We start from the raw sequence: 24,854 nt of genomic DNA, 5'->3' as shown, positions 1-24,854 counted from the left end.
CTAAAGAAGACATCACTTAGTTTTCATGTTAACAATGGTTCTGTAATGATGTACTGGCTGCTAAATTGATAAATTATTTGGATATAAATGGAGAAATTTAGTAGAAACATAGAAAATAGGTGCACGAGGAGGACATTTGGCCCTTCAAGCCGGCATCGCCATTCATTGTGATCATGGCTGATCATCTACAATCAGTAACCTGTGCCTGCCTTCTCCCCATATCCCTTGATTCCACTAGCCCCTAGAGCTCTATCTAACTCTCCTTTAAATTCATCCAGTGAATTGGCCTCCACTGCCTTCTGTGGCAGAGAATTCCACAAATTCACAACTCTGGGTGAAAAAGTTTCCTCTCACCTCAGTTTTAAATGGTCTCCCCTTTATTCTTAGACTGTGTTTCCTGGTTCTGGACTCCCCCAACATTGGGAACATTTTTCCTGCATCTAGCTTGCATCTAGCTTTTATAATTTCAAATCTGTCATGCATTTGGCAGGCCAATGATTTTTGTTTTATTTTTTTCACCAGTTAGTCTTCAAGTAGTTTATTTAATTAGACGATCTGCAGTCGCTCATTTTTTTGCTTTAACTTTTTTGTTGGTAAGGGGGAGGCACAGGTTGAGCTATCATGATACAATCAAGTTGACGTCATTGTGATTTAGCTACCATCGGACATTTTTAAATGAGAAGACGGGTGGGTGGTCTATGGCAGATTCAGTGATGTGATAAGTGACAAGGCAGATGGCTGGTATTTCAGAACACTCGATGGCCGTAAAAACGGAGCTGAATGATGGACCCACTGCTGGAATTCTTTACGTAGTTCTACGAATGCGGCATGCAGGTAAGCTGCAGTTGAACTGGTTAGATTTCATTCTGCCCATCAAGTTTACTACATTCAATCATGGCTGATCTATCATTCCCTCTCAACCCCATTCTCCTGCCTTCTCCCAATGCCCCTTGACACCCGTACTAATCAAGAATCTCTCCACATCAACCAGATGTCAATCTCTGCCTTAAAAATACTTAATAACCTGAATTCCACAGATTCACCACCCTCTGACTAAATAAATTCATCTTCTTTCTAAAGGTACGTCCTTTTATTCTGAGGCTATGCCCCCTGGTTCTAGACCCTCCCATGAGTAGAATCATCCTCTCCACATCCACTCTGTCCAGGCTTTCCACTATTAAGTAAGTTTCAATGAGGTCCCCCCTCATCCTTCTAAACTCCAGCAAGTACAGGCCCAGTGTCATCAAACGCTCATCATATGTTAAGCCAATCATCCCCGAGATAATTTTCGTAAACCTCCTCTGGACCCTCTCCAACGCCAGCACATCCTTCCACAGAAATAGGGCACAAAACAGTTCACAATACTCCAAATGCGGTTTGACCACTGCATTATAAAGCCTCAGCATTACATCCCTGTTGTTATGCTCTAGCCATCTCAAAATAAATGCTGACATTGCATTTGCCTTCCTTACCCCATATAGAAAATAGTCTCCGCCTTTCTTCCTACTACCAAAGTGCATGACTTCACACTTTGCTATCCTGTACTCCATCTGCCACTTCTTAACCCACTCTCCCAACCTATCCAGGTCCTTCTGTAGAGTATCTGCTTTCTCTATGCTACCTGCGCCTCCACCTATCTTCGCATCATCTGCAAACTTGGCCACAAAGCTTTCAATTCCTTCATCCAAATCATTGCTATAGAATGTGAGGAGTAGCGCCCCCAATACTGACCCCTGCGGAACACCGCTAGTCACTGGCAGCCAACCAGAAAAAGCCCCCTTTATTTCCACTCTGCCTCCTGCTATTCGGCCAACCTTCGATCCATGCTAGCACCTTCCCTCTAATACCATGGGCTCTCATCTTTTTTAGCAGCCTCACGTGTGACACCTTATCAACGGTCTGCTGAAAATCCAGGTAAACACCATCCACTGACTCTCCTTATCACTTGCCAGGCTTTGTCCACCCCCCACCTTTCTCCCTCTTTTCCATGAAGAAAGGTCCTGACCGAAACATCATCTGCCCATTCCCTCCTCGGATCTTGTCTAACCCGCTGAGTTCCTCCTGCAGTTTAGCTCAAGATTCCAACACCTGCGATTGCTTGAGTCTCAATAGTTAATATTTTATCGGAACTGGGAAGGCAAGAAAATAAATTCGTCTAAATGGCAGAGGAATGGATGGAATAGTATAATGTATGTGAGGAATGGATGGAATAGTATAATAAACAGATAGGGTGTATCCATGAGGAAAGGTTTATAGAGGTCATTTGATTAATGGGGTGATGAGGACAGTTAAAAACAGCCAGTGATCATGAGATAAGAGCAATTGAGAGAATGAGAATACAAAGATGTGAATTGTAGGCTGCAGGGAGCGCTTAGCAGGCTAGTGTACTGATGAATAAGGAGACAAAAATTGAGCCAATGTCACAGGTGCTTCAATTACAACAAAAATAGCCAGTTTGGATACAGATAAAAGAAGTGACGCCCAAAGCAGTGGAATTTAAAGATTAATTGCTGTACCTCAAGTTTACGTCGGACACTATTATCCAAGTGCAACAGAGTACTAACAAGTCAGCGTGGGAGGGAAATGTTCTGGCAGGCACCAGGGCTAGTGTTACTGTTGTAGCCTGAATGCAGGTGCTGTACAAATCAAGTCACCCAGTCTCTGCTTGGTTTCTCCAATGCAGAGGATGAGATCTGATTGTGAACAGCAATTGCGGCATACTGGATTGGAGGAAGTGCGTGTGAATATGGCTCACTTGGATGGACTGACGGAATCCTGGATGATAGGATGGGAAGAGGTAAAGAGACAGGTGAGGCATCTCCTGCGGTCGCTGAAACAAGAGGAGAGGCTGACAGAATGGAAGAGCTGTCCAGGAGGTGATGAAGGGACCAAACACCCCCTTATGTAATTCACCAGATAATCACTATGATTCATCGCCTCAGCAATTGTGACCTCACCCTATCGCAGGTATTCCTTGATCTACTCAGCCCTGTGCCCCCCCCCCCCCAGCCACTACCCACTTTCTCTGCAGATTTAACAAGACTAACTTCTTCTCCCTTTTCCCAGTTCTGCCAAAGTGGTTTCGAGCTAAAACATCAGGGGTTATTTATTGGTAGGGGAATCAATAAAATGGGTGGATTTTGTGAGGAAAAGTTGACATGTTTGGTTTGCATCTATTGGATTTAGAAGAGAAGGGACTTGATTGAACTTTATAAGATCCTGAGGATTCTTGACCTGGTTGATGTGGGGAGAATGTTTCCTCTGGTGGCCGAAAGTAGGACTAAAGATCACTTTATTTGTCACCTATTTAATACAGTTGACACACAACTTGTTTATTTTCTCTTAAATGATCGTAAATCTTTGCAACACTGCTTCTGACAGGCTTTTGTGAAATAGGATTTTAAAATATTTTTAAGACAGACCTAGGGTCTTAATTAACATGGAAGTGGTATATTACCATGGGTAGATGGAATGCTGGGTTAAGTTTGTGCGCATACGTGTGTGTTTATGCATGTGTGTATAAATGTATATAAATGTATGTGTATGTATAGTTCAGTTTTGTTTCTTGTCACATGTACTGAGATAAAGTGAAAATCTTTTGTTGCGTGCTAACCAGGCAGCAGAAAGACGAAACATGATTACAATGGAGCCATTTATAGTGTATAGATACATGATAAGGGAATAACGTTTACTACAAGGTAAAGCCAGCAAAGTTCAATCAAGGATAGACCCGAGAGTCACTAATGAGGTAGATTACAGTTCAGCACTGCTCTCTAGTGTTAGGATGATTCAGTTGCCTAATAACAGCTGGGAAGAAACAGTCCCTGAATCTGGAGGTGTGCGTTTTCACACTTCTACATCTTTTACCTGATGGGACAGAAGAGGGAGCAGCCAGGGTGCAGCATGAGGTATAAATGGACTCAATAGAAGGGAGGTCGGTTTGTGTGATGGCCTGGGCTGCGTCCACAATTCACCGCAATTTCTTGGGGTCTTGGATGGAGCCGTTCTCAAACCAAGCTGTGATCCATCCCGATAAAATGATTTCTATGGTGCATCTGTAGAAGTTGGTGAGACATGCCAAACTGAGCCTTCCAAGGACGTAGAGGTGCTGGTGTGCTTTCTTTGTTGTTGCTTCAATATGGGTGGTCCAGGAGAAGTTGTTAGTGATATTGACTCCTAGGAATTTGAAGTATATGTGCACATTATCTATAGACTAAAACTCTCGTTTGTTATCTTGTTTGTGACTGAACTTCAGCCAAAATGGCACACGATAGCGTGACAATTTTAGGCCCACCTTACTCACCATTGTCACTTTAGTGATAATGTAAGTAGTTTTATTGAAATCGGTCTTATATTTTTAAAGTTATTCACATTTTAAAGTTTAAAAGGGTGGGATGGGAGGAGGGAGGGAGGGAGGAAGGGGGGAGTGGGGGAGAAGGGAGAGGGGAGGGGGAGTTGAGGAGAGGGGAGTGGGGGAGGAGAGGGGAGTGGGGGAGGACAGGGTGCTGCACCAATGCAGGAGAGGTTTGGGCCCAACGGGTCCACTTGGTGTAGTATATATATATGATGTTGGGTCGGCCACACCCATGGTGGGTTGGGGGGGCCACACCACTGTGAATGTGGCGGCCCTTATCCCATTATGAGTGCTGCCGCCTCCCCTCCGCCAATGGGTCTGTTCCAGCATTATTGATTCCAGCAATTTAGACAGGGAGTGTACAGGAAGAAACTGCAGATGCTGGTTTATACTGAAGATAGACACAAAATGTTGGAGTAACTCAGCGGGACAGGCAGCATCTCTGGACAGGAGGAATGGGTGACGTTTCGGGTCGAGACCCTTCTTCAGACCGAGAGTAGGGGAGAGAGAGATTAGAGATGTAGAAGGGTGCAAAGAGATTGTAAGGTGTGAAAACACCAGATCAAGGAAATGTAGAATGGTTCATTTATTCACAAAATGCTGGAGTAACTCAGCAGGTCAGGCAGCATCTCGGGAGAGAAGGAATGGGTGACGTTTCGGGTCGAGACCCTTCTTCAGACTGATGTCGGGGGTGGGACAAAGGAAGGATATAGGTGGAGACAGGAAGATAGAGGGAGCTCTGGGAAGGAGGAGGGGAAGGGAGGGACAGAGGAGCTATCTGAAGTTGGAGAAGTCGACATTCATACCACCGGGCTGCAAACTGCCCAGGCGAAATATGAGGTGCTGCTCCTCCAATTTCCGGCGGGCCTCACTATGGCACTGGAGGAGGCCCATGACAGAGAGGTCAGACTGGGAATGGGAGGGGGAGTTAAAGTGCTGGGCCACCGGGAGATCAGTTGCGTTAATGCGGACCGAGCGCAGGTGTTCAGCGAAGCGATCGCCGAGCCTGCGCTTGGTTTCGCCGATATAGATAAGTTGACATCTAGAGCAGCAGATGCAATAGATGAGGTTGGAGGAGGCGCAGGTGAACCTCGGTCTCACCTGGAAAGAATGTTTGGGTCCTTTGATGGAGTTGAGGGGGGAGGTAAAGGGACAGGTGTTGCATCTCGTGCGGTTGCAAGGGAAAGTGCCCGGGGTTTGGGTAGGAAGGGACGAGTGGACCAGGGAGTTGCGGAGGGAACGGTCTCTGCGGAACGCAGAGAGAGGAGGGGATGGGAAGATATGGCCAGTGGTGGGGTCCTGTTGTAGGTGACGGAAATGTTGGTGGATGATATGTTGGATCCGCTGGCTGGTGGGGTGGAAGGTGAGAACGAGGGGGATCCTGTCCTGGTTGCGAGTGGGGGGATGGGGAGCAAGAGCGGAGCTGCGGGATGTAGAAGAGACCCTAGTGAGAGCCTCATCTATAATGGAGGAGGGGAAGCCCCGTTTTCTGAAAAACGAGGACATCTCGGAAGCCCTAGTCTGAAACACCTCATCCCGGGCGCAGATGCGGCGTAGACGGAGGAATTGGGAGTAGGGGATAGACTTTTTGCAGGGGACCGGGTGGGAAGAAGTGTAGTCCAGATAGCTGTGCGAGTCGGTGGGCTTGTAATAAATGTCCGTCACTAGTTTTTCTCCTGTGATGGAGTGGTTCATTGTTGGCTGTGGAGAAGGTGAGGAGTGATACCAACAATGAAAGTCAACAGGACAGTGAAACCAGTATGACGTCTCGGCTGGGGGAGGGATGGAGAAGGAGGGAATGCATGGGTTACTTGAGGTTAGGGAAATCAAGACTCGTACCACTGGGTTGTAAGCTGCCCAAGAGAAATATGAGCTGCTGTTCCTCTAGCTTGCATGTGGCCTCACTCTAGTGGAGGAGGTCCAGGACAGAAAGGTCAGTGTAAGAGGGGGAGGTAAAGTGTTTGGCAACCGGGAGATCAGGTGGGTGGAGGCAGACTGAGCGGAGATAGATGTTCATCGCCAGCGGCACAGTGGGCGGTGGTGAGTGCCTGAGCTGTGTGTTGTGTTAACACGTATTGTGCTATGCTGGGCCCGGCTGCAGGGTGCAATGCTGGGCCCGGCTGCAGGGGGCGCCACCATCACTCACCATCACCGCGGGGGTAGGGGGAAAGTGCCGGGCCCAGCCACAGGGGGGCGCCGCTGACACCGTCACTGTGGCCGTAGGGGGCGCTGCCATCACCGTCACCGCGGCGGGTGGGGGCAGTGCCGTGCCGTGCCGTGCCCGGCCGCAGGGGGCGCCGCCATCGCCGTCACCGTGGGGGCAGTGCCGGCCCGGCCGCAGGGGGCGACGCCATCACCGTCACCGTCACCGTGGCGGCGGGTGGGGGCAGTGCCGGGCCCGGCCGCAGGGGGCGCCGCCGCCATCACCATCACCGCGGCGGGCGGCGGGGGGGGGCCGCAGTGAGCGCGATGGGCCGGCGCGGCAGGGCGGGGGTGACGGTGCTGCTCGGCGCCATGGCCGTCCTCCTGCACCCGTATCTCAAGGACGCCCTGTGGCTGCTGCGAAGCCGCCTCTTGGACCCGGAGCCCCCCGGCACCGTCCTGAGCCTGGCCTACAGCGGCGCGGAGCTGAGCCAGGCCGGCGAGCCGTGGGCCTTCAAGTGGACAGCGGTGCCGGGTAAGTAAGCGGCCGGGGCCGGGGGGCGGGGAGGGGAGGGCGGCTGTCGGGGGACCCGGGCCAGGCAGCGACCTCTCTCTCTCCCCCCCCCAGGCCCAGCACCGGCCGAGGCAGAGGCAGAGGCAGAGGCCGAGGCCGCTCCCCACCCCGGGGCAGCAGCTGCCTTGTGCCCGGCTCCCTCCCTCCCTCTCTGTCCACACGGGAGCAACTCTCTGGAGAGAAGGACTCGAGACACTGACCCGAGTTAGATATCCATGGGGAAAGTCACAGCCACACAACCAGTGGCAACGAACAAACTCATGGGGCACGGATTGGATAAACACAACCTTTTCCTTCCCAGGGACAGGGACAGGGACAGGGTGGGAATGTCAAGGACTAGAGTCACAGCTAGAGCATTAACGTGAGAGTGGCGACGTGTAAAGGAGATGTATAAGAAAATAACTGCAGATGCTGGTACAAATCGAAGGTTTTTTATTCACAAAATGCTGGAGTAACTCAGCGGGTCAGGCAGCATCTCTGATGAGAAGGAATGGGCGACGTTTCGGGTCGAGACCCTTCTTCAGACTGATGTACAGGCTGGGCAAGTTTGTTTGTCACACAGTAGACACAAAGAAGTGCTGAAGTAACTCTGGAGAGAAGGAATAGGTGACATTTCAAGTTGAGACCCTTCTCCAGACTGGTTACACAGAGAGTGGGCGCACTGCCAGGGGTGGTGGGGGCAGATACTATAGTGGTGGTCCCTTTTAGACAGGGACATGGATATGCAGGGAACGAAGGGATTATGGATATATGCCGGCAAAACGAGTTTATCTCGGCGTCATTGTGGGCAGAAGGGCCAGTTGCTGTACTGTTTATACGTTCTGTTTAACATGGTCAGGAGCTTGTTCAAAAAGGTAGGTTTTAAGGGTGAGGATTAGGGGGTTTGGGCATGGAACTCCGGACCTAGACAGCTGAAAACAGATACCAGTGGTTAGATGATGAAGGTCGATGTCATTTATTTAATATATTATAAACGCATTCAATGACTGTAAGAACGAACTGTTTGAGATTGCTGTTCAGCGTCCGCCTTCTGTTAACCAATTGCCGAGTAGTTGATTTAACACCACGTCATCTCTACAGTGGTGTAACTAGTAGCCAGACTTTTAAAAATAGATTGATTATTAATGATTAAGTAACATCTTCAAATAGGGGACATTTGAGACAAAAACTCTACTTTTGATCTGTGACCCAAACCTAAACCCAATTAACTTTTAAAAAAATTGTTTTTATAGTTGCCCATTCAGCCCAGCTAATCCTACAAGGACATGAATACTGCACTGCCAACACTATTGTTTCCATCTGTTATATGCTTCCTGTTCCTAAACAAGAGATATAGACAGTATTTCCCATATCCCTAACCAGTCTGAAGAAGGGTCTCAACCCGAAACGTCACCCATTCCCTCTCTCCAGAGATGCTGCCTGTCCCGCTGAGTTACTCCAGCCTTTTGCCTCTAAAACTTGTTCTTTGTTCTGTTAGTTTGTCTTGGCAGAGATGACGATGATACTTTATTGTCACTTGTACCTAGCTGGGTGCAGTGAAATTCTTTGTTTTTGCATACACAGTACACAAGAGTCTCCACAAAGATGCCGACAAAAGTAACAAAAAAGTACTCATCCCTCTTCGGGGCCCCCTTTTGATCTCAACGGCCCACACTGGCCCCCTATTGATCCCAGCAGCCCCCTGCGCCAGGTCCCCCTTTGTTCTCGGCAACGCACACTGATCCCCCTTTCATCCCAGCAGCTCCCCATGCTGGGTCGTCCTTTGTTCTCGGCGACATGGCCCAGACTCGTCCTCGACCCCGAGGCTCCTTCCTTGGCCCGGCTCCTTTCACGGCTCCGACCTGTGCTCTGGATTGGTCCTAATAACTTTCAGAACAAAAGTTAAATGATTTAACCTTCTCATGCAGTTGTGATTTGTCAGTTCTGATTATGTTTATTGCCTAGTTGTGTACAACACCACACAATGTAAGGCTTTTGAGCGATCAGGCGCAGTTGCCAAGTTTAGCTTTACCAGAGAGAATTATTTCTAGTGAATGCAAACCAGATTACTGGAAAACAAATGTTTGTCTGTGGGGTTTTACCGTGTGCGTCATGATGGTGTGATGTAATCGGGAGACGATATATGTAATGGCCATACTGTGACTTGTCTCGAGCTGGTTTAAAAATGTCTGGTTTAGTGCACTGCGTGTTTAGACCCCTGTAATTTGGAAATTGATTTTGATTTCAGAAATCCAGTTGGAGGCAAAAGCTGCTCTGCATCAGGCTCTGGAGATGAAGCGTCTGGGGAAGAGGGAAAAGGCACACAAACTGTTCGTGCATGCCTTGAATATGGACCCACACTATGTAGATGCATTGAATGAATTGGGTGTCTTCATGGAAGAGGATAAGAACGTTATTCAGGCTGACCATCTGTACACTAAAGCTTTGACCATTTCCCCGTGCAATGAGAAGGCACTGGTCAACCGCGACAGAACATTACCACTGGTGGAAGAAATTGACCAAAAGCAGTTTAGTATTATTGACCGCAAGGTTAAAAAGTTGATGGCTATACCCAAAGGTAATGCAGCTTTGCACCGCGTGATGAAGGAAAGTTATTACCATCATATTTATCATACTGTGGCCATTGAGGGGAATACGCTGACCCTTTCTGAGATCAGGCACATCATCGAAACAAGGTATGCTGTACCCGGGAAGAGTCTGATGGAACAGAATGAAGTTCTTGGGGTTGATGCAGCCATGAAATATCTCAATAAATCTCTGCTGTCAAGAATAGGATCTGTTAATATTGATGATATTCTACAGATTCACAGAAGAGTTTTGGGATACGTTGATCCTGTAGAAGCTGGGAGATTTCGAACCAATCAAGTCTTTGTCGGCCACCACATACCTCCCCATCCCAGGGATGTAATGAAGCAAATGCATGAGCTTGTCCAGTGGTTGAATACTGAAGAAGCTATGAGTCTCCATCCTGTAGAATTTGCTGCCCTTGCACATTATAAACTTGTTTATATCCATCCCTTTGTGGATGGGAATGGAAGGACAGCCCGGCTGCTGATGAACCTTATTTTATTGCAGGCAGGTTATCCACCCATCACGATCCGCAAGGAACAGCGGGTTGAGTATTACACTGCGTTAGATTTGGCCAATGAGGGAGATGTTCGGCCATTTATCCGCTTTATAGGAAAATGCACAGAGATGACACTTGATTTACTGCTAATTGCAACCGCTGAGCATTCTGTCGACAAAGGTTTACCTGAAGCTAATCCAAATCATTCAGATTATACACAAACCATTTTAGTCAAAAACTAATGCCATGATGCCACGAAACTATATGTGCTGTGGGTTGAATTGATATGATTATCAGCGTGAACTTTGGTTAATATCGATTCCTTCAGCGATTTGCCAAGTCTTTCTGCAGTGTGTTGGGCGTTTGGCTTTGATTGGATTTTATCAGGAAAGAATGTAAAACAAAATTCACACCATGTTAAGATTTTGGCTGTGGGAAGACTAGTTACTTTCTATTCAAGGGTTGCTAGATCAGTGGACCCATAATTCCACCTCTCTCCCATTTCTGATTGGTACTATATAAAAAAACTTTTTATAATGTACTAGTGTGATTTTGTTTTACTGTGAAAATGTTGTTTAACAATTAAAAAAAGGGTTACCTGTTATATGTTCATAACAAATGAATGGGCCTTAACAGCCAAATCAAATGTAAGGCCCACTAGTTTGGATGGGGGAAAGATAGGGAAAACAAATAGTCCCCAAATTTCTGAATCGCTTAAAAATGGGAATGTAGCTTGTAGCATCTGTGGCAAGTCAGTGGGTTAGTTTACCTGAGTATTTTGGGAACGTATCAGTCATAATGTTGAGGTCAATTATTAGCAGCATCCTTTTTAAAAGTTTCCATGGGGAACAAGATTAAACAGATTTTCCAATTGGCTGAAATTGCACCGTTAGTGAAGCTGGCATGAATGTCATTATTCTATTAAGTATTTTGTTTTTTTTGGTTAATTATGGGCTATTATCACATTTCCAAAGAGGAAACCCTAAATCTGTTATTTCATGCAGTTGGTGAGATTGATTTCAGACAACTAGGCAGAGAGCAAAGATCCGAATGGTAAAATATCCTAAATCAACTGGTTGCTGTAACTGCAATATGAACTGTGTGCACTTTCTTATCAAATTTAGCTCAAAGCTCTCACATCATAATGAAAAGAATCAGTGTTGAACTAACTTTGGACCATAGCTCAAGAAATTGTTCTTTGAAATATTTATTTGTATGGAAATTGCACTTTGTATAAATTAACTATTTGAACAGACCAATAAAATAGTGTATTTATAATATTTAATGTGAAATAAATTATACTGTTTATATCCTCTGGTATTATGTGAATGTGTAGCATTGAGAAAGCACGTCCAAATAAGTCTAATTTTCTGGTGAGTGACCAACCAGAAGCCAACACTTTTTTAAAAATCAAGCTCTGGGTAGAGTCAAACAGCATAGAATTGGGCCGATGGCTCAACTTATCCATTCCGACCAAGATGCCCCATCCTAGCTAGTCCCATTTGGTCCATATTCCTTTAAACCTTTCCTTTCCATGCACCCGTCCAAGTGTCTTAAAATGTATCCATGTCCATGTACTGAGTGCCTGTGTGGTGCTTGCCTCGCACATTGCTGCCTGCCACAAATTGTCATGTCCATGCTGTTTATCCAGCTCTGCTTAACCCTGCTGAAGCAAGTCAAAGGCTTTTTTGCTACATTTTTCCAAGGAATTTAAATAATTCGAGATGCGATAGGCTCTCGGAATGCTTGGACACTGCTATCGAGTAAAAGGCTATGAAGTGAGATTTCTCTGTTAGTCAATTACAATGCAATTGTATAAAACATTTAATCGGGAACAAAAAAGAAAATCACAGCAAATGCTATAAAAAGACGAGGTCAAAATTAACATAAACTGGTCCCGATGATCCTGCTACGTACTCAAATGCTTATAGACAAAAGTAATGCAACTTAACTCACCAAGTAGCAGTTACAAAATGCACAATATTGTAAATAAACATACAAGCCATCCTCTAAATATAGAGCACCTGCTTTAAAAATCAACAGCCAAATCTATTTAACACTTATCAAACCTTCTTAGAAAAATTAGACTATTTACAGTTCACTGCTGATCAGAATTACTGTCCAGACTCGAGGATGTAAAATGGTTTCCATGAAGCTTCACATTTTTTTTCTGGACTCAGTATTTAAACATCAAATGCTATCAGCAGTTATTTCCTTAACAACATCTTTGCAAAGTCTGCATTTGTCATCTTTTTCATGTCTGCTGCTCGTGTGGAATCACCCTTTGCGTGATCATCCTGTTCTCTCAGCGTACCATTCTCTGTGCTGGTTCCCGGTGCGGGCAAGCGTTGCAAAGCGCGCGGCACAAGTGCAAGCTGTGTTCGGCCTTTGCCCCTCCTGGAAAAAGTGACAAAACTCATAGGACAACAAATCCAACTTTAATCCCCACACCTTATGTAAAGGTGTATTTGTAACCATCCATACATTCTAAACGTTAATAAATGCAAGTCAAGATTTTCATTTAGTCCACCCACAAGTGTAACAGGGTACTGATTTTGGTTGATTAGCCATGATCATATTGAATGGCGGTGCTGATTCGAATGGCCTACTCCTGCACCTAGTTTCTATGTAACTGCTACATTTGGACGATATTTGAGTGTCAGTAATACAAAGGACAGCAATCTTTCCATTTTCCCACTTGTCAACTGCTACCTCAAGCTATCTGTTTGGAAAGGCACCTTCGCTTGAGCAGCTTTCAATCCAGCAGTATGATTTTGATTTCTCTAATTTCAAGTAACCCCTGCATTCCCTCCCCCACCCCAGTCCTTCTACCAATTCCACTGCATCCTTGTATCCCTCTCGTTAGCACATCTTCCCCGGCCATTATGGACTCCACCCTTCCTGTGCTCATCTGTTGCTGGGGGATTTGTTCCGGCCTTTTCTTGCTTCCAGTTCCCCTCCCCCACCTCCACATTTCAGTCTGAAGAAGGCTCCCAACCCAGAACATCACCTATTCCTTTTCTCCAGAGATGCTGACTGGCCTGCTGAATTACTCCAACACTTTGTGTCTTTCTTCGGTACCAACCAGTAGGGTGCTTCTGGAGCCCATGTTTTTAAGAAATGTCTGCATTAAACCTCTACCTACCCTCAGTATGTTCCACTTCCTAAATGGACCGCTCACACAACATTTGGTTGAAATCAATTGTTGTCTAGTGGGTCCACAAGCCAATCAAAATTGTATCACAGGTTTATCATTTTATGCAAAAGGCAAATATATTTATGCAATGAGTTACTCTGAAAAATAATAGCTCCTGCATAATAATTCTGCATATTTGCCCTATTTAAGGTTACGTTGCATAATTTCACTGTTCATATCCACAAAATTAAGCATGAGGCAGCTATTTGATAGATATTGACATATTTAAAGAATAGCTGCCTTATGTTTTATTTTCATCCGAGTTGCCAATGACACTAGTTTTGGTGATTTCAATATATTGTGTGGAATGAAGACAGTTGTTCCAGTATAGGTGCGGGTACTAGATGAAGATGTACATTGTACACTATCACCAATACCAGTCATGTTGTTTTCAGTGCTACTGAATCCCTGTGAACTAGTTGAAGCTAAATCAGCCATCTCTTGGTGAGCTTTTTCCTTTCGTTTTGCACTAGCATTTGCACCTGCTTCCTTGCACTGCATTCTTCCAGCAAGCATCTTGTCACTAGATCCGAATGATGCGGTACGATCTGTCTTCATTGATTGAAGAAATTGGAGATCCTCTTGATTTGTTATCAACTTCTCAGCATTGGGTGGCCATAATTGAAAGGTCTTATTAAGTTCAGTGTCCATTTGTTTGAGCTTAGCAAGAGTAGCTGGTGCTGTTCTGCGTCCAATTGGTATGGCCCTGATTTTTGCATTTTCATCTAACAGTTTTGTCATCTTCTGACAAGCCTTGATCTCAGAAATCACTGGAATGTTTGCTTTTCCATAAAATGGAAGAACTTTGGTAAGAACAATTTTTGCAGCTTCAGTTCTAGTTCTGGATTCTGAGACTCCCTTCTGAAGGTGATACATCAAACATCGGAGTACTTGGCGACATGTTGGGAGACGTGAACCTGTGATTTCTGCGTCTGAAGATGTAATTCCACTTCCAAGGCCAAAGATTTCAGCTGTTTTACGTGTCACCTTTGCAGCAGATGTAGGTGTGCTAGATCCTTCTGATGGTGGAGTTGTCGGTGCTTGACCTCCAGTTGATTGTTCATCCATTTTCAGCTGTGTAAAACTTTATTTCACAATAGGCAAATTAAAGTGAGACGAATCACAAGATGCAACAGCAGGGATGAAAATGATAAATAATCCCAATTCACTTCATCACAATAAGGCTTGCAGACAGTCCCTATCACTAAAAATAGACAGGGGAATTTCCACACTCATGCAATTAGATATTTCCCTTGACAAGCTTTTGGAAATGTACTTTCCAGCACACTAAAAATAGACTTGACTTAATCTTTCACAGAATTGGAAGAGAATCCAAATATCGTCAATCACCAAATTATATGGGAAAGCACCAACTATAAAACCACATGTAATTCTATGAAACTCACAAAAACCTGCAAAAATATATATATGGCAGCTATTATTGTGCACATATTTAAACTCCAAAAAAAGCTGCCGTATGTTGTTTTAAACATATCTGAACAAAAAAGACTCACTAGAACACAGCACTAATATGAACAATAAACACTAAAGTCAGCTAATATATGTTACATTCATTAATGGATCCTATTCGAATAGCTGCCATATGTATGCACATTGTAGAGGACAGCGCCCTCCAACTTCGGGCTACCGGTGGACCCCCTAAACAACTTCCGATTTAATCTAAATTTCACACAGGTTATTATTTTCACTAATGGAACATTTTAGAAGTTAATTGCTTTCTATGAGGGCTCCAGAAGCACCCTACCAACCAGCATCTGCAGTTCCTTCCTACACATTCTAGTTTGCAACTCCTCCAACACAAAGGTTAGAGAAAGTAAAACTGAACTATATGCAACAAAAAGGATCCTAAATTACAAGATATTCACATGATTATTGTTTGAGAAGGATTGCTAGAAAAGTTGACCATCTTTCGATAGATAATTCCTCATTACTCAATCTGACAGTCACTGACGTTCAGCTTTTGTAACAGGTTTGCACTTACGCTCCATATAACTGCCGTGGAAGCAATGAGCCAGAGGTTCTACCAGTTTCAACGTTAGCCGTCTGCTTTCTCTGTGGGGGGTTACTGATGGCCACACTGATGGTATGATCTTTAAGTACGTTTCCATCCAACTTAAGAACAGCCAGGGAGGCTTGTGTTTCATTCTCAAATTCAACATATGCCAGACCCTGAAATAAATCAATTTAAGTTTCACTTAATCTCAAAATAAACAAGCAAGTAAAAACTAATTAACTTTCGAGTTCTTAATACGTTAGCCAATACACACTTGGTAAAATATTCATCATCTGGAGATTGCCAACAAGGACAGAAAAATTACCTTTACAGATCCTCTGCATTGCTTAATTACATGGGATTTTTCACTTTGTGTCCTATTTCTGATTCTAGAAAATTAAACTTTATGCTTAAAGGTTAATTAATTACTTCTAGCGATGCAGGTTTCTCTAAAGTGAAAGAGACTGCACGACCCAAATACTGTAGTGCTAGTTGAGAGGGTACTGAAGGGTTGTTAAGTGGAGCTAACCTTTCTGAAGATGTACATTTAAGATGAACGTGGAAAAAGAAAACAAAAAGGAAAGCAATGCCAGAACTGTGCAATAAAAAAACTCTGCAGTTGCTGAAATCTGAAATAAAAGAAAATGCTTGAACCACCCATCAGGCCTGGGCATTATTTGTGGACAGAAGGTAAGAGTGAACTTGATATTGGAGACACAATGAGCTGCAGATGTTAGAATTTTGTGTCGAACGCAAACCCACCAGTGGTAAACAAAAGTTACCACAGAGAGTGAAAGGACAAAGCGTTGGGTAACTCAGTGGTCAGACAGCATCTCTGGAGGACATGGACAACTGACATTTTGGGTTGGGACTCTTAAGATTTTACATTGCTTTCCTGTTTAGACACAATTAGGAAAGGCAGGTTATTTGAAATTGTTAAATTCAGTATTGAGCAATTATTTTCCTAGTTGGTATGGAAGTTCTCCAGAGTTGCAGTGGAACATGCACTTCCTGAAAAATTGTTTGCACAACACTTCTAACATAGTGTTTCGAAGGTAGACACAAAATGCTGGAGTAACTCAGCGGGTCAGGCAGCATCTCAGGAGAAGGAATGGTGACGTTTCGGGTCGAGATCCTTCTTCAGACTGATGTCAGGGGAGGGGGCGGGACAAAGATAGGATGCAGTAGGAGACAGGCAGTGTGAGAACTGGGAAGGGGAGGGGAAAGAGAGGAACAGAGGAGCTATCTGAAGTTAGAGAAGTCAATGTTCATACCGCTGGGGTGTCAGATGGTTCCTCTTTCCCCTCCCACTTCCCAGTTCCCCCACTGTCTTCCTGTCTCCTACTACATCGTATCTTTGTCCCGCCCCCTCCCCTGACATCAGTCTGAAGAAGGGTCTCGACCCGAAACGTGACCCGCTGAGTTACTCTAGCATTTTGTGTCTACCTTCGATAGAAACCAGCATCTGCAGTTATTTTCCTAACATAGTGTTTCAGTGAAAGTCTGAATGGTCTAACCTCATCAGCATCAAAAGCCTGAAATCTTTAATCTCTCAGAACTAAGAACCACAGAAGTCCATGAAAGGTGTACAAGGTTTGCCAAAGACACAGACAGCCACTTTCATACTGCAATTTGGAAATTTTTCGACCACACACTTGCACGATCTGTTTTTCAGTCTGAAAGTTACTCAATACTTGCTTCTGATCAAAAAATACTTTTCTTCACAGATAACCCTTGCACACTACTTTCTCAATAAGCTGATGCACGAGTTTGTACCTTTGGCTTTCCAGAGCGATTAGTGACAAGTCGAATCTCCTTTAGGTTCCCATGGCCTTTGCAGAGCTCCTCCAGGTCCTCTCTAGTGCAGGAGAACGGCAAACCTGATATAAAGATCTTGTGTTTCTCCAGGCTGTTGCTGTATCTAAACACCTGGGAAGATAAAAAATATTAGTTTAACAGTGTGAACAATTAGTGCATTAAACAGTTATGTTGACATCACTGCTGCCAAAGACCACACTGTTGTTGCATCCCATGGTGGCAATTCTCATTGGGACGGTGGCCCAGCGGTAGAGTTGCTGCCTTACAGCGAATGCAGCGCCGGAGATCAGGGTTCGATCCCGACTACGGGTGCTTTTTTTAAACGGAGTTTGTACGTTCTCCTCGTGACCTGCGTGGGTTTTCTACGAGATCTTCGGTTTCCTCCCACACTCCAAAGACGTACAAGTTTGTAGGTTAATTGTAAAAATGTAAAAACTGGTAAATGTAAAAATTGTCCCTAGTGTGTGTAGTGTTAATGTGCATGGATCGCTGGTCGGCCCGGACCCAGTACGGATTTGGTGGGTCGTAGGGCCTGTTTCCACGCTGTATCTCGAAACTAAACTAACAAAATTAGGAAATAAAATAATCAGGATTATTGACAGAAAAGATCTTGAGCTACAAGTCCACAGGACTCTGAAAGTAGCATCGCAAGTAGATACCGTGGTAAAGAAGGCATATGTCATCTATATACTAAAACTCTAATTTGTTTGTTTGTTCCTGAACTACGGCCAAAACGGTACACAATAGCGCGACAATTTTAGGCCCACCTTACTCACCGTCGTCCCTTTGGTGGCAATGGAAGATGTTTCATTGCAATCGGTGTTATGTTTTTAAAGTTATTCACATTTTAAAGTTTAAATCTATCTCCTAGGGAGGGAGGGGGGGGAGGATAAGGGGAGTTGAGGGTGATGGATTGGGGGGAGGGGAGGGGGTGTGGAGGGGGATGGGGAGGGGGATGGGGAGGGGGATGGGGAGGGGGTGTGGAGGGGGATGGGGAGGGGGATGGGGAGGGGGGAGGGAGTGGGGGAGGAGGGAGGGAGAAGGGAGGGAGTGGGGGAGGAGAGGTTTGGGCCCAACGGGTCCACTTGGTTTAGTTCAAAATAAAAGTCAGGAAGTCATGTTGCACCTATTTAAAAACTTTGGTCAGTTGTATTGTTGCAGTTCTGGTTGTAACGTAGAGCCACTGGAGAGGGTGCAGAAGGGGATTCACTAGGATGTGGCCTGGATTGGACAGCATTAGCTAAGAAGGTTGGACAAACATGGATTGTTTTCTTTGGAGAGTCGGAGACTGTAGGGCAACCTGATGGAAATTTATAAAACTAGGGGAGGCAGATAGAGAATGTTTCCATGATAGAAATGTCAAATGCTAGAGGGATATATTTAAGGTGAGTGCAGAAAGCTTAGAGGAGGTGTGCAGGGCAAGCTTTATTTTTGCACAGTAATCGGTGCCTGGAACATGTTGCCAGGGAAATGGTGGCAGCAGGCACAAGAGTGATTCTTAAGAGGAATTTAGACAGGCACATGGACATTCAAGGAATGGAGGGATGGAGAGCATGTGCAGGCAGGTTGGTTCGTTTAACTTGGCATCATGATTGACACAGACATTTCCTATGCTGTCATATGTTCTACATTCTACGTACAAGTGTGAAAATGAGAGGGCATTGTTTTATCTTGCCCTATTACTAAGGCAATGGGCAGAATGGAGTTAAAAAAAAGTGCCAGAATTGTACAACATGCTTCATAATAGTTTTGACCTAATTATATATATAAATAGATATCAAAAGTGTTACCTTAAATTCTGGATTCTTTGCTTTGTCGACACAAGGTGAGACAAACATTGGCCGGCCTTCCAGCTCCTGGCGGTCCAGCTTTAAGGCGTTTGCGACCGCCGCCGCCTCTTTGAACTCCACATAACAATATCCTCGGAAATGTCCCCTGTTGCTATAAATGAGACGGATGTCGGCAATCTGGCCAAAGCTTGCAAACATCTCCTTCATCCTGCCCTCAGGATCAGGCATGGAGTATGCCAAGTTGCTGACAAACACAGTGACGTCATCCTTGCTGTTATCATGAAGAACTTTGTTCCTCGTGGCAACGATGGCCTTTTGCTTTTGCTGCGCTGGACTCTCCACAGCCTTCCGACCAAAAAGACCACATTCCGTTGCCATGGCTTCCCCCGCCTCTTCCACTTCTCCAGCTCGGCGCTTCTTATTTGGTTTGTCTGAAATTCAAAGAGCAATCATAAAAATTCTCATCTTCTCACCATAAATGGAGCAGGAGGACCAAAAAAAGAGAAGTACAGTAATAGATATACCTGACTAAATCATAATGCAAGGCTACCAGTAGTAAAAATGTTATCAGAGAGTGAAAGGACAAGTGGTGGAGTAACCCAGCGGGCCAGGCAGCATCTTTGGAACATGGATAGGTGACATTTCAGGCTGGGACCCTGCTTCAGACTCCTGTTTATCACAGTTGAGTGTTAGATCAGTAGTTTGATCTTCCTTATAGTTACATGGTATCATCTCTGTAGCTTCAATGGCTGTGTATCTTCCATCAAAAATAAAGCCATGGATGGGAGTAAAGGAAGGACTGTGAAAGTGAGATGGCTGTTCTGAGTAATGCAAGAATCTTGTTTTGTTTTCCTCACACGCTTTCAGAAGAAATTGAGTTGTTAAGATGACAAAAAGGGTTAGGATCCTTATTAAATATAGAAAAAAAACTCAGCTATTTTCCCATTTCCCAAATGAATTAATTTTCTTTTCAATTTTATTCTATTTGTCCTGGCTTCCATGAGTGACTTCACCTCAAAGGTACAGCTGCAAACTGCCTTAGGGTTTCTAAGAGTTGTGGAATTCGCTCTATCAATGCAGATTGTTCCTTCCTAGGTTTGCCAAAGCCTACGTTCACTCCGAGTCTATCCCTTTCCTATGCTACTCACAACAGATAGGTCTTCAAAAAGGCCATTGAATACCAGTTACTGGACTCTCTCAACTTTAAAAGTGGCAAAGCACAAAGGGAATGCATACCAACAAGAAAGTGCAGAGGGATCTGCCAGGTCATGTAGGGATTAAAGTCAGCAGTCAGAAGTTGTAAAGCAAGCTTTGGTGGGTCAAAACTTAACATTGGTCAGTGAATTGAGGGGTGATGAACAGGACCTGGTGCATGCAAATAACCAGAGTATTGGATGAGCTTTGGTATATGCCACAGGAATGGATACCAACCAGGAATGCACTGCCATAGTCAATTTAGACAAAAGTGAGAAGATACTGAAACTTAATAATAAAAATCATAGAAAATACCAAGAACAAACATGGCTTATCCCATTAGTCATCTTGAAAGAACACTTTTGATATTATGGAATGGGCCCGATGCCTCGTTGTTACAAACCAATACATTGTTCAGTTTGACCAGGTCTGCCACAGACAAATCTGTTAATGTATTGCATCTATCCACAAGTATTTTATAATATTTTTAGGTAATGAATATCAGAAACAGGAAAAAAAAAACAGGTGCCAACCAGTCTGCATTCGGATTCACAGTACACCTATTGATAACCTTCTTTCCTTCTCTCCTGAGATGCTGCCTGACCTGCTGAGTTACTCCAGCATTTTGTGAATAAATACCTTCGATTTGTACCAGCATCTGCAGAATTATTTTCTTACACTACCTATTGATAACTGATGCATTCTATCCTACAGCAGATTGCCTTCTCTCATCTTTATCTAATACATTTAGATAACTATTTCATAGAAATCGCAAGATTATTGCTGCTCATAATTGATACCATTATTGCTTTATTGAAATATCAAATATTTGTAAGATTGAGGTTTTACCAACAGTAGCTTTGAGCCTTTTTTAAATTTTAGAAAGTTTTTTCTTAAAGCTATGGAAGTTTTATAACAAAATCTAATCCTTCATTGCTGTTTCACTATATTAATTTCACATCTTTAAATGGTGGCACATATGGAGTTATGGCACATAGAAACATAGAAAATAGTTGCAGGAGTAGCCCTTCGAGCAAGCACCGCCATTCAATATGATCATGGCTAGTTATCGAAAATCAGTACCCAGTTCCTGCTTTCTCCCCATACCCCTTGATTCCGTTAGCCCTAAGAGCAATATCTAACTCTCTCTTGAAAACATCTAGTGAAATGGCCTCCACTGCCTTCTGTTGCAGAGAATTCTACAGATTCACAACTCTCTGGGTGAAAACATTTTTCCTCATCTCAGTCCTAAATGCTCTACCCCTTATTCTTACACTGTGACCCCTGGTTCTGGACTCCAGCAACATCGGGAACATTTTTTCTGCATCCAGCCTGTCCAATCCCTTAAGAATTTTATGTTTCCATAAGATCCGCTCTCATCCTTCCACATTCCAGTGAATATAAGGCTAGTCGGTCCATTCTTTCGTCGTGTGTCAGTCCCGCCATCCTGGGAATTAACTTGGTGAACCTACGCTGCACTCCCTCAATAGTAAGAATGTCCTTCCTCAAATTAGGAGACCAAAACTGCACACAATACTCCAGGTGTGGTCTCCACCAGAGCCCTGTACAACTGCAGTAGGACCTCCTTGCTCCTATACTCAAATCCTCTTGCGATGAAATGCACATAACTACTGGAGTCAGCATCACATTATCTCACCTGGACGTGCACCCCACTCCTCGTCATCGGCCTTGCGTTTGTCTCCAGTCACTGGCTGTTTCTGAGCTTTCTTGGTAGCCTTCTTTTCAGATCTGGCCTTCTTCCGTTGAACGTTTTTCTCTTCTTCCTGCTTGGTCAGCAAGGCTTCTTTCACTGCAGCCTGGGGAAGGAGAAAACAATATCAAAAGTTCGATACTATTGTTTAAAATTATCAATTCTACAAAGAGGATTTTTTTTTCCCCCCCAATATTATTTAAAGCTAATCTTTGAGCTTGGTCGAGTTAAAGTGTAGAGTACCAACAAAATTAATATTAATTTGCAAGTTGAATCGATAGTAAGGAAGGCAAATACTATGCTAACATTAATTTCAAGAGGACTAGAATATAAAATCAAGGAAGTAATGCTGAGGCTTTATAAAGTGCTGGTCAGACTACATTTGGAATATTCTGAGCAGTTTTGGGCCCAATATCTGGGGACAGATGTGCTGGTGTTGGAGAGGGCCCAGAGTAGGTTTATGAGAATGATCCCAGGGATGACTACATTAATGTACAAGGAGAGTTGGATGGCTCCAGACCTGTACTTGCTGGAGTTTAGAAGGTTGAGGGGGAATTTCATTGAAACTTTCTCAATAATGAGAGGCCTAGATGGAGTGGATGTTTCCATTGGCGAGAGAGTCTAGAACTAGAGGCCATAGCCTCAGAATAAAAGGGTGTACTTTTAGAATGGAGATGAAGAAGAATTTTTTGGCCAGAGGGTGATGAATCTGGAATCATTGCCACAGACGGCTGTGGGAGCCCAAGTCATTGGGTATTTTTAAAGTGGAGATCGATAGGTTCTTGATTAGTACGGGTTAATGGTTTTTTTATTGTCACGTGTACCAGTGAAAAACATTTTTTGCATCCCCGTACATCGGCACAATCGCCCCAGTTAGTGCAGTGCAGAGCAGCCCACCGAGTCCATATGCAAGAGGCACCATTTGTCAAAGGTTATGGGGAGAAGGCAGAAGAATGGGGTTAAAAGGGAAAAGTAGCCATGATTGAACGAAGGAGCAAACGATGGACTGAATGACCTAATTCTGCACCTATGTCTTATGATCTAATCTAAAAAGCTGCTATTTCACTTCATGGATACGAACTAATCTTGTCCCGCCCCCCTGACATCAGTCTGAAGAAGGGTCTCGACCCGAAACGTCACCCATTTCTTCTCTCCTGAGATACTGCCTGACCTGCTGAGTTACTCCAGCATTTTGTGAAATAAATACCTTTGATTTGTACCAGCATCTGCAGTTATTTTCTTACACTACCTGTTACACATTCCCAGTATTTTCCAGTATTCTATTGTAGATTTATATTATTTACATCTTCTTCCTCCTCTTTGATCTGCATATACTTTAGTTTAACACCAAACCTCCTGGCATTATGCTTGATTGGAACTGCAATTTAAAATCAGACCAATCTTTCTTCAGAGATAGCTGCAATAGCATTAACATTTTGTTCTGATTCAATTTTGACAATTCGTGGGATCGCCTTATGTTATATAGTGGGTGCTTTACTAAACATCAGACCAGATCTAGGACAATAAAATGCTATCAATGCTGAAAGTGAAAAAGAACTCGATTCTCTGGTATAGGAAATTCTAACAAGCAGAAGGGGAATTCATTTCAAGGCAATTATGCACATCTTAATTCGCTAGCTTGAAGATCAGCCTTGGTTGTAATCACTTAATGGTCCCCTGAACATGCAATGATGATCAATGATCAGTGCAACTCCCTCAGTAATGACCAAACCTGCAGAAATCATTCCACTCTGGCACTGGAAGATTCTCTCACAGTGAAACCACTTTATAAAACCACTCTCATGCAGGTAAACAGCACAAAGCACTTACTTTGGCTCTCGACACATTAATGTGGTTAATTCTGGTCTCCGTCTTCTCCACAGCTAGATCCCAGTCCTCTAAAGACCCTGAAATAGAACAAAAATAAAATGCGTTGGTTCTTCCCATTTATATCATGGAAGGCCTCTTAAGTTGCTGATGAAGAGTGTTCAAAAGGATCTTTTTGTGCGTGAGAAATTGCTCAAGTCATTTTTGCCTTGACTTGCACTTTAAAGTTGAAGTATAAAAACTCATCACATTATTTCTGTACGCTCACGTACCCTCGACCCTCTCAAAGGTGAGCAGCACTTCACTGACATGCTCGGGGTAGTCGGTGGTACATTGTACTGCTCGATGCAAAGCCTTCCTGCAGTGCTGGGGGTCACCATGAGCTCTGTAACAAAATGACATGCAGATTAAAAAATACATAGTTCGCAACGACGTATCCCTATTGGGATCGCACCATCGCAAGCCAACAATCACCGTATCAGAGAATCTCCTATCCCGAGGTCATGTGTTGCCCGCCCCGATTTGTCTGAGGAAGGGTCCTGACCTGAAACGCCACCCATCTTTTTTCTCCAGAGATGCTGCCTGGCCCGCTGAGTTACTCCAGCAATTTGTGTCTATCTTATAGACAATAGACAATAGACAATAGGTGCAGGAGTAGGCCATTCAGCCCTTCGAGCCAGCACCGCCATTCAATGCGATCATGGCTGATCACTATCAATCAGTACCCCGTTCCTGCCTTCTCCCCATACCCCCTCACTCCGCTATCCTTAAGAGCTCTATCCAGCTCTCTCTTGAAAGCATCCAACGAACTGGCCTCCACTGCCTTCTGAGGCAGAGAATTCCACACCTTCACCACCCTCTGACTGAAAAAGTTCTTCCTCATCTCCGTTCTAAATGGCCTACCCCTTATTCTCAAACTGTGGCCCCTTGTTCTGGACTCCCCCAACATTGGGAACATGTTATCTGCCTCTAATGTGTCCAATCCCCTAATTATCTTATATGTTTCAATAAGATCCCCCCTCATCCTTCTAAATTCCAGTGTATACAAGCCCAATCGCTCCTGCCTTTCAACATACGACAGTCCCGCCATTCCGGGAATTAATCTAGTGAACCTACGCTGCACGCCCTCCATAGCAAGAATATCCTTCCTCAAATTTGGAGACCAAA

The 24,854-nt window shown here is 44.3% G+C and overlaps 2 protein-coding genes across 2 annotated transcripts in view; one reads left to right on the top strand and one right to left on the bottom strand.

Annotated features, from left to right (window-relative positions):
• The first annotated feature begins 6,783 nt into the window (after nt 1–6,783).
• Nucleotides 6,784–11,420, top strand: ficd (FIC domain protein adenylyltransferase). The gene is made up of 2 exons (XM_078421176.1): nt 6,784–7,031; nt 9,298–11,420. Exons 1-2 carry the CDS (start codon nt 6,824–6,826, stop codon nt 10,377–10,379), a joined length of 1,290 nt encoding a protein of 429 aa, XP_078277302.1. The 5' UTR covers nt 6,784–6,823; the 3' UTR covers nt 10,380–11,420.
• Nucleotides 11,421–11,955: 535 nt separating this feature from the next.
• Nucleotides 11,956–24,854, bottom strand: part of sart3 (spliceosome associated factor 3, U4/U6 recycling protein) — a 38,800-nt gene continuing 25,901 nt past the window's right edge. Inside the window, exons 13-19 of the mRNA XM_078421705.1 lie at nt 23,960–24,072; nt 23,691–23,767; nt 21,807–21,966; nt 18,956–19,386; nt 17,124–17,276; nt 15,336–15,523; nt 11,956–12,534 (exon numbers count right to left, since the gene is read on the bottom strand). Coding sequence (XP_078277831.1) covers nt 12,345–12,534; nt 15,336–15,523; nt 17,124–17,276; nt 18,956–19,386; nt 21,807–21,966; nt 23,691–23,767; nt 23,960–24,072 — 1,312 coding nt within the window. The 3' untranslated portion in view covers nt 11,956–12,344. The remainder of the gene's footprint in view (nt 12,535–15,335; nt 15,524–17,123; nt 17,277–18,955; nt 19,387–21,806; nt 21,967–23,690; nt 23,768–23,959; nt 24,073–24,854) is intronic.

Source organism: Rhinoraja longicauda, chromosome 25 (assembly GCF_053455715.1).
Source record: "Rhinoraja longicauda isolate Sanriku21f chromosome 25, sRhiLon1.1, whole genome shotgun sequence".
NCBI lineage: Eukaryota > Metazoa > Chordata > Chondrichthyes > Rajiformes > Arhynchobatidae > Rhinoraja > Rhinoraja longicauda.
Note: the sequence above shows the minus strand (reverse complement) of the source record. Positions and strands in the feature narration are given on the sequence as shown.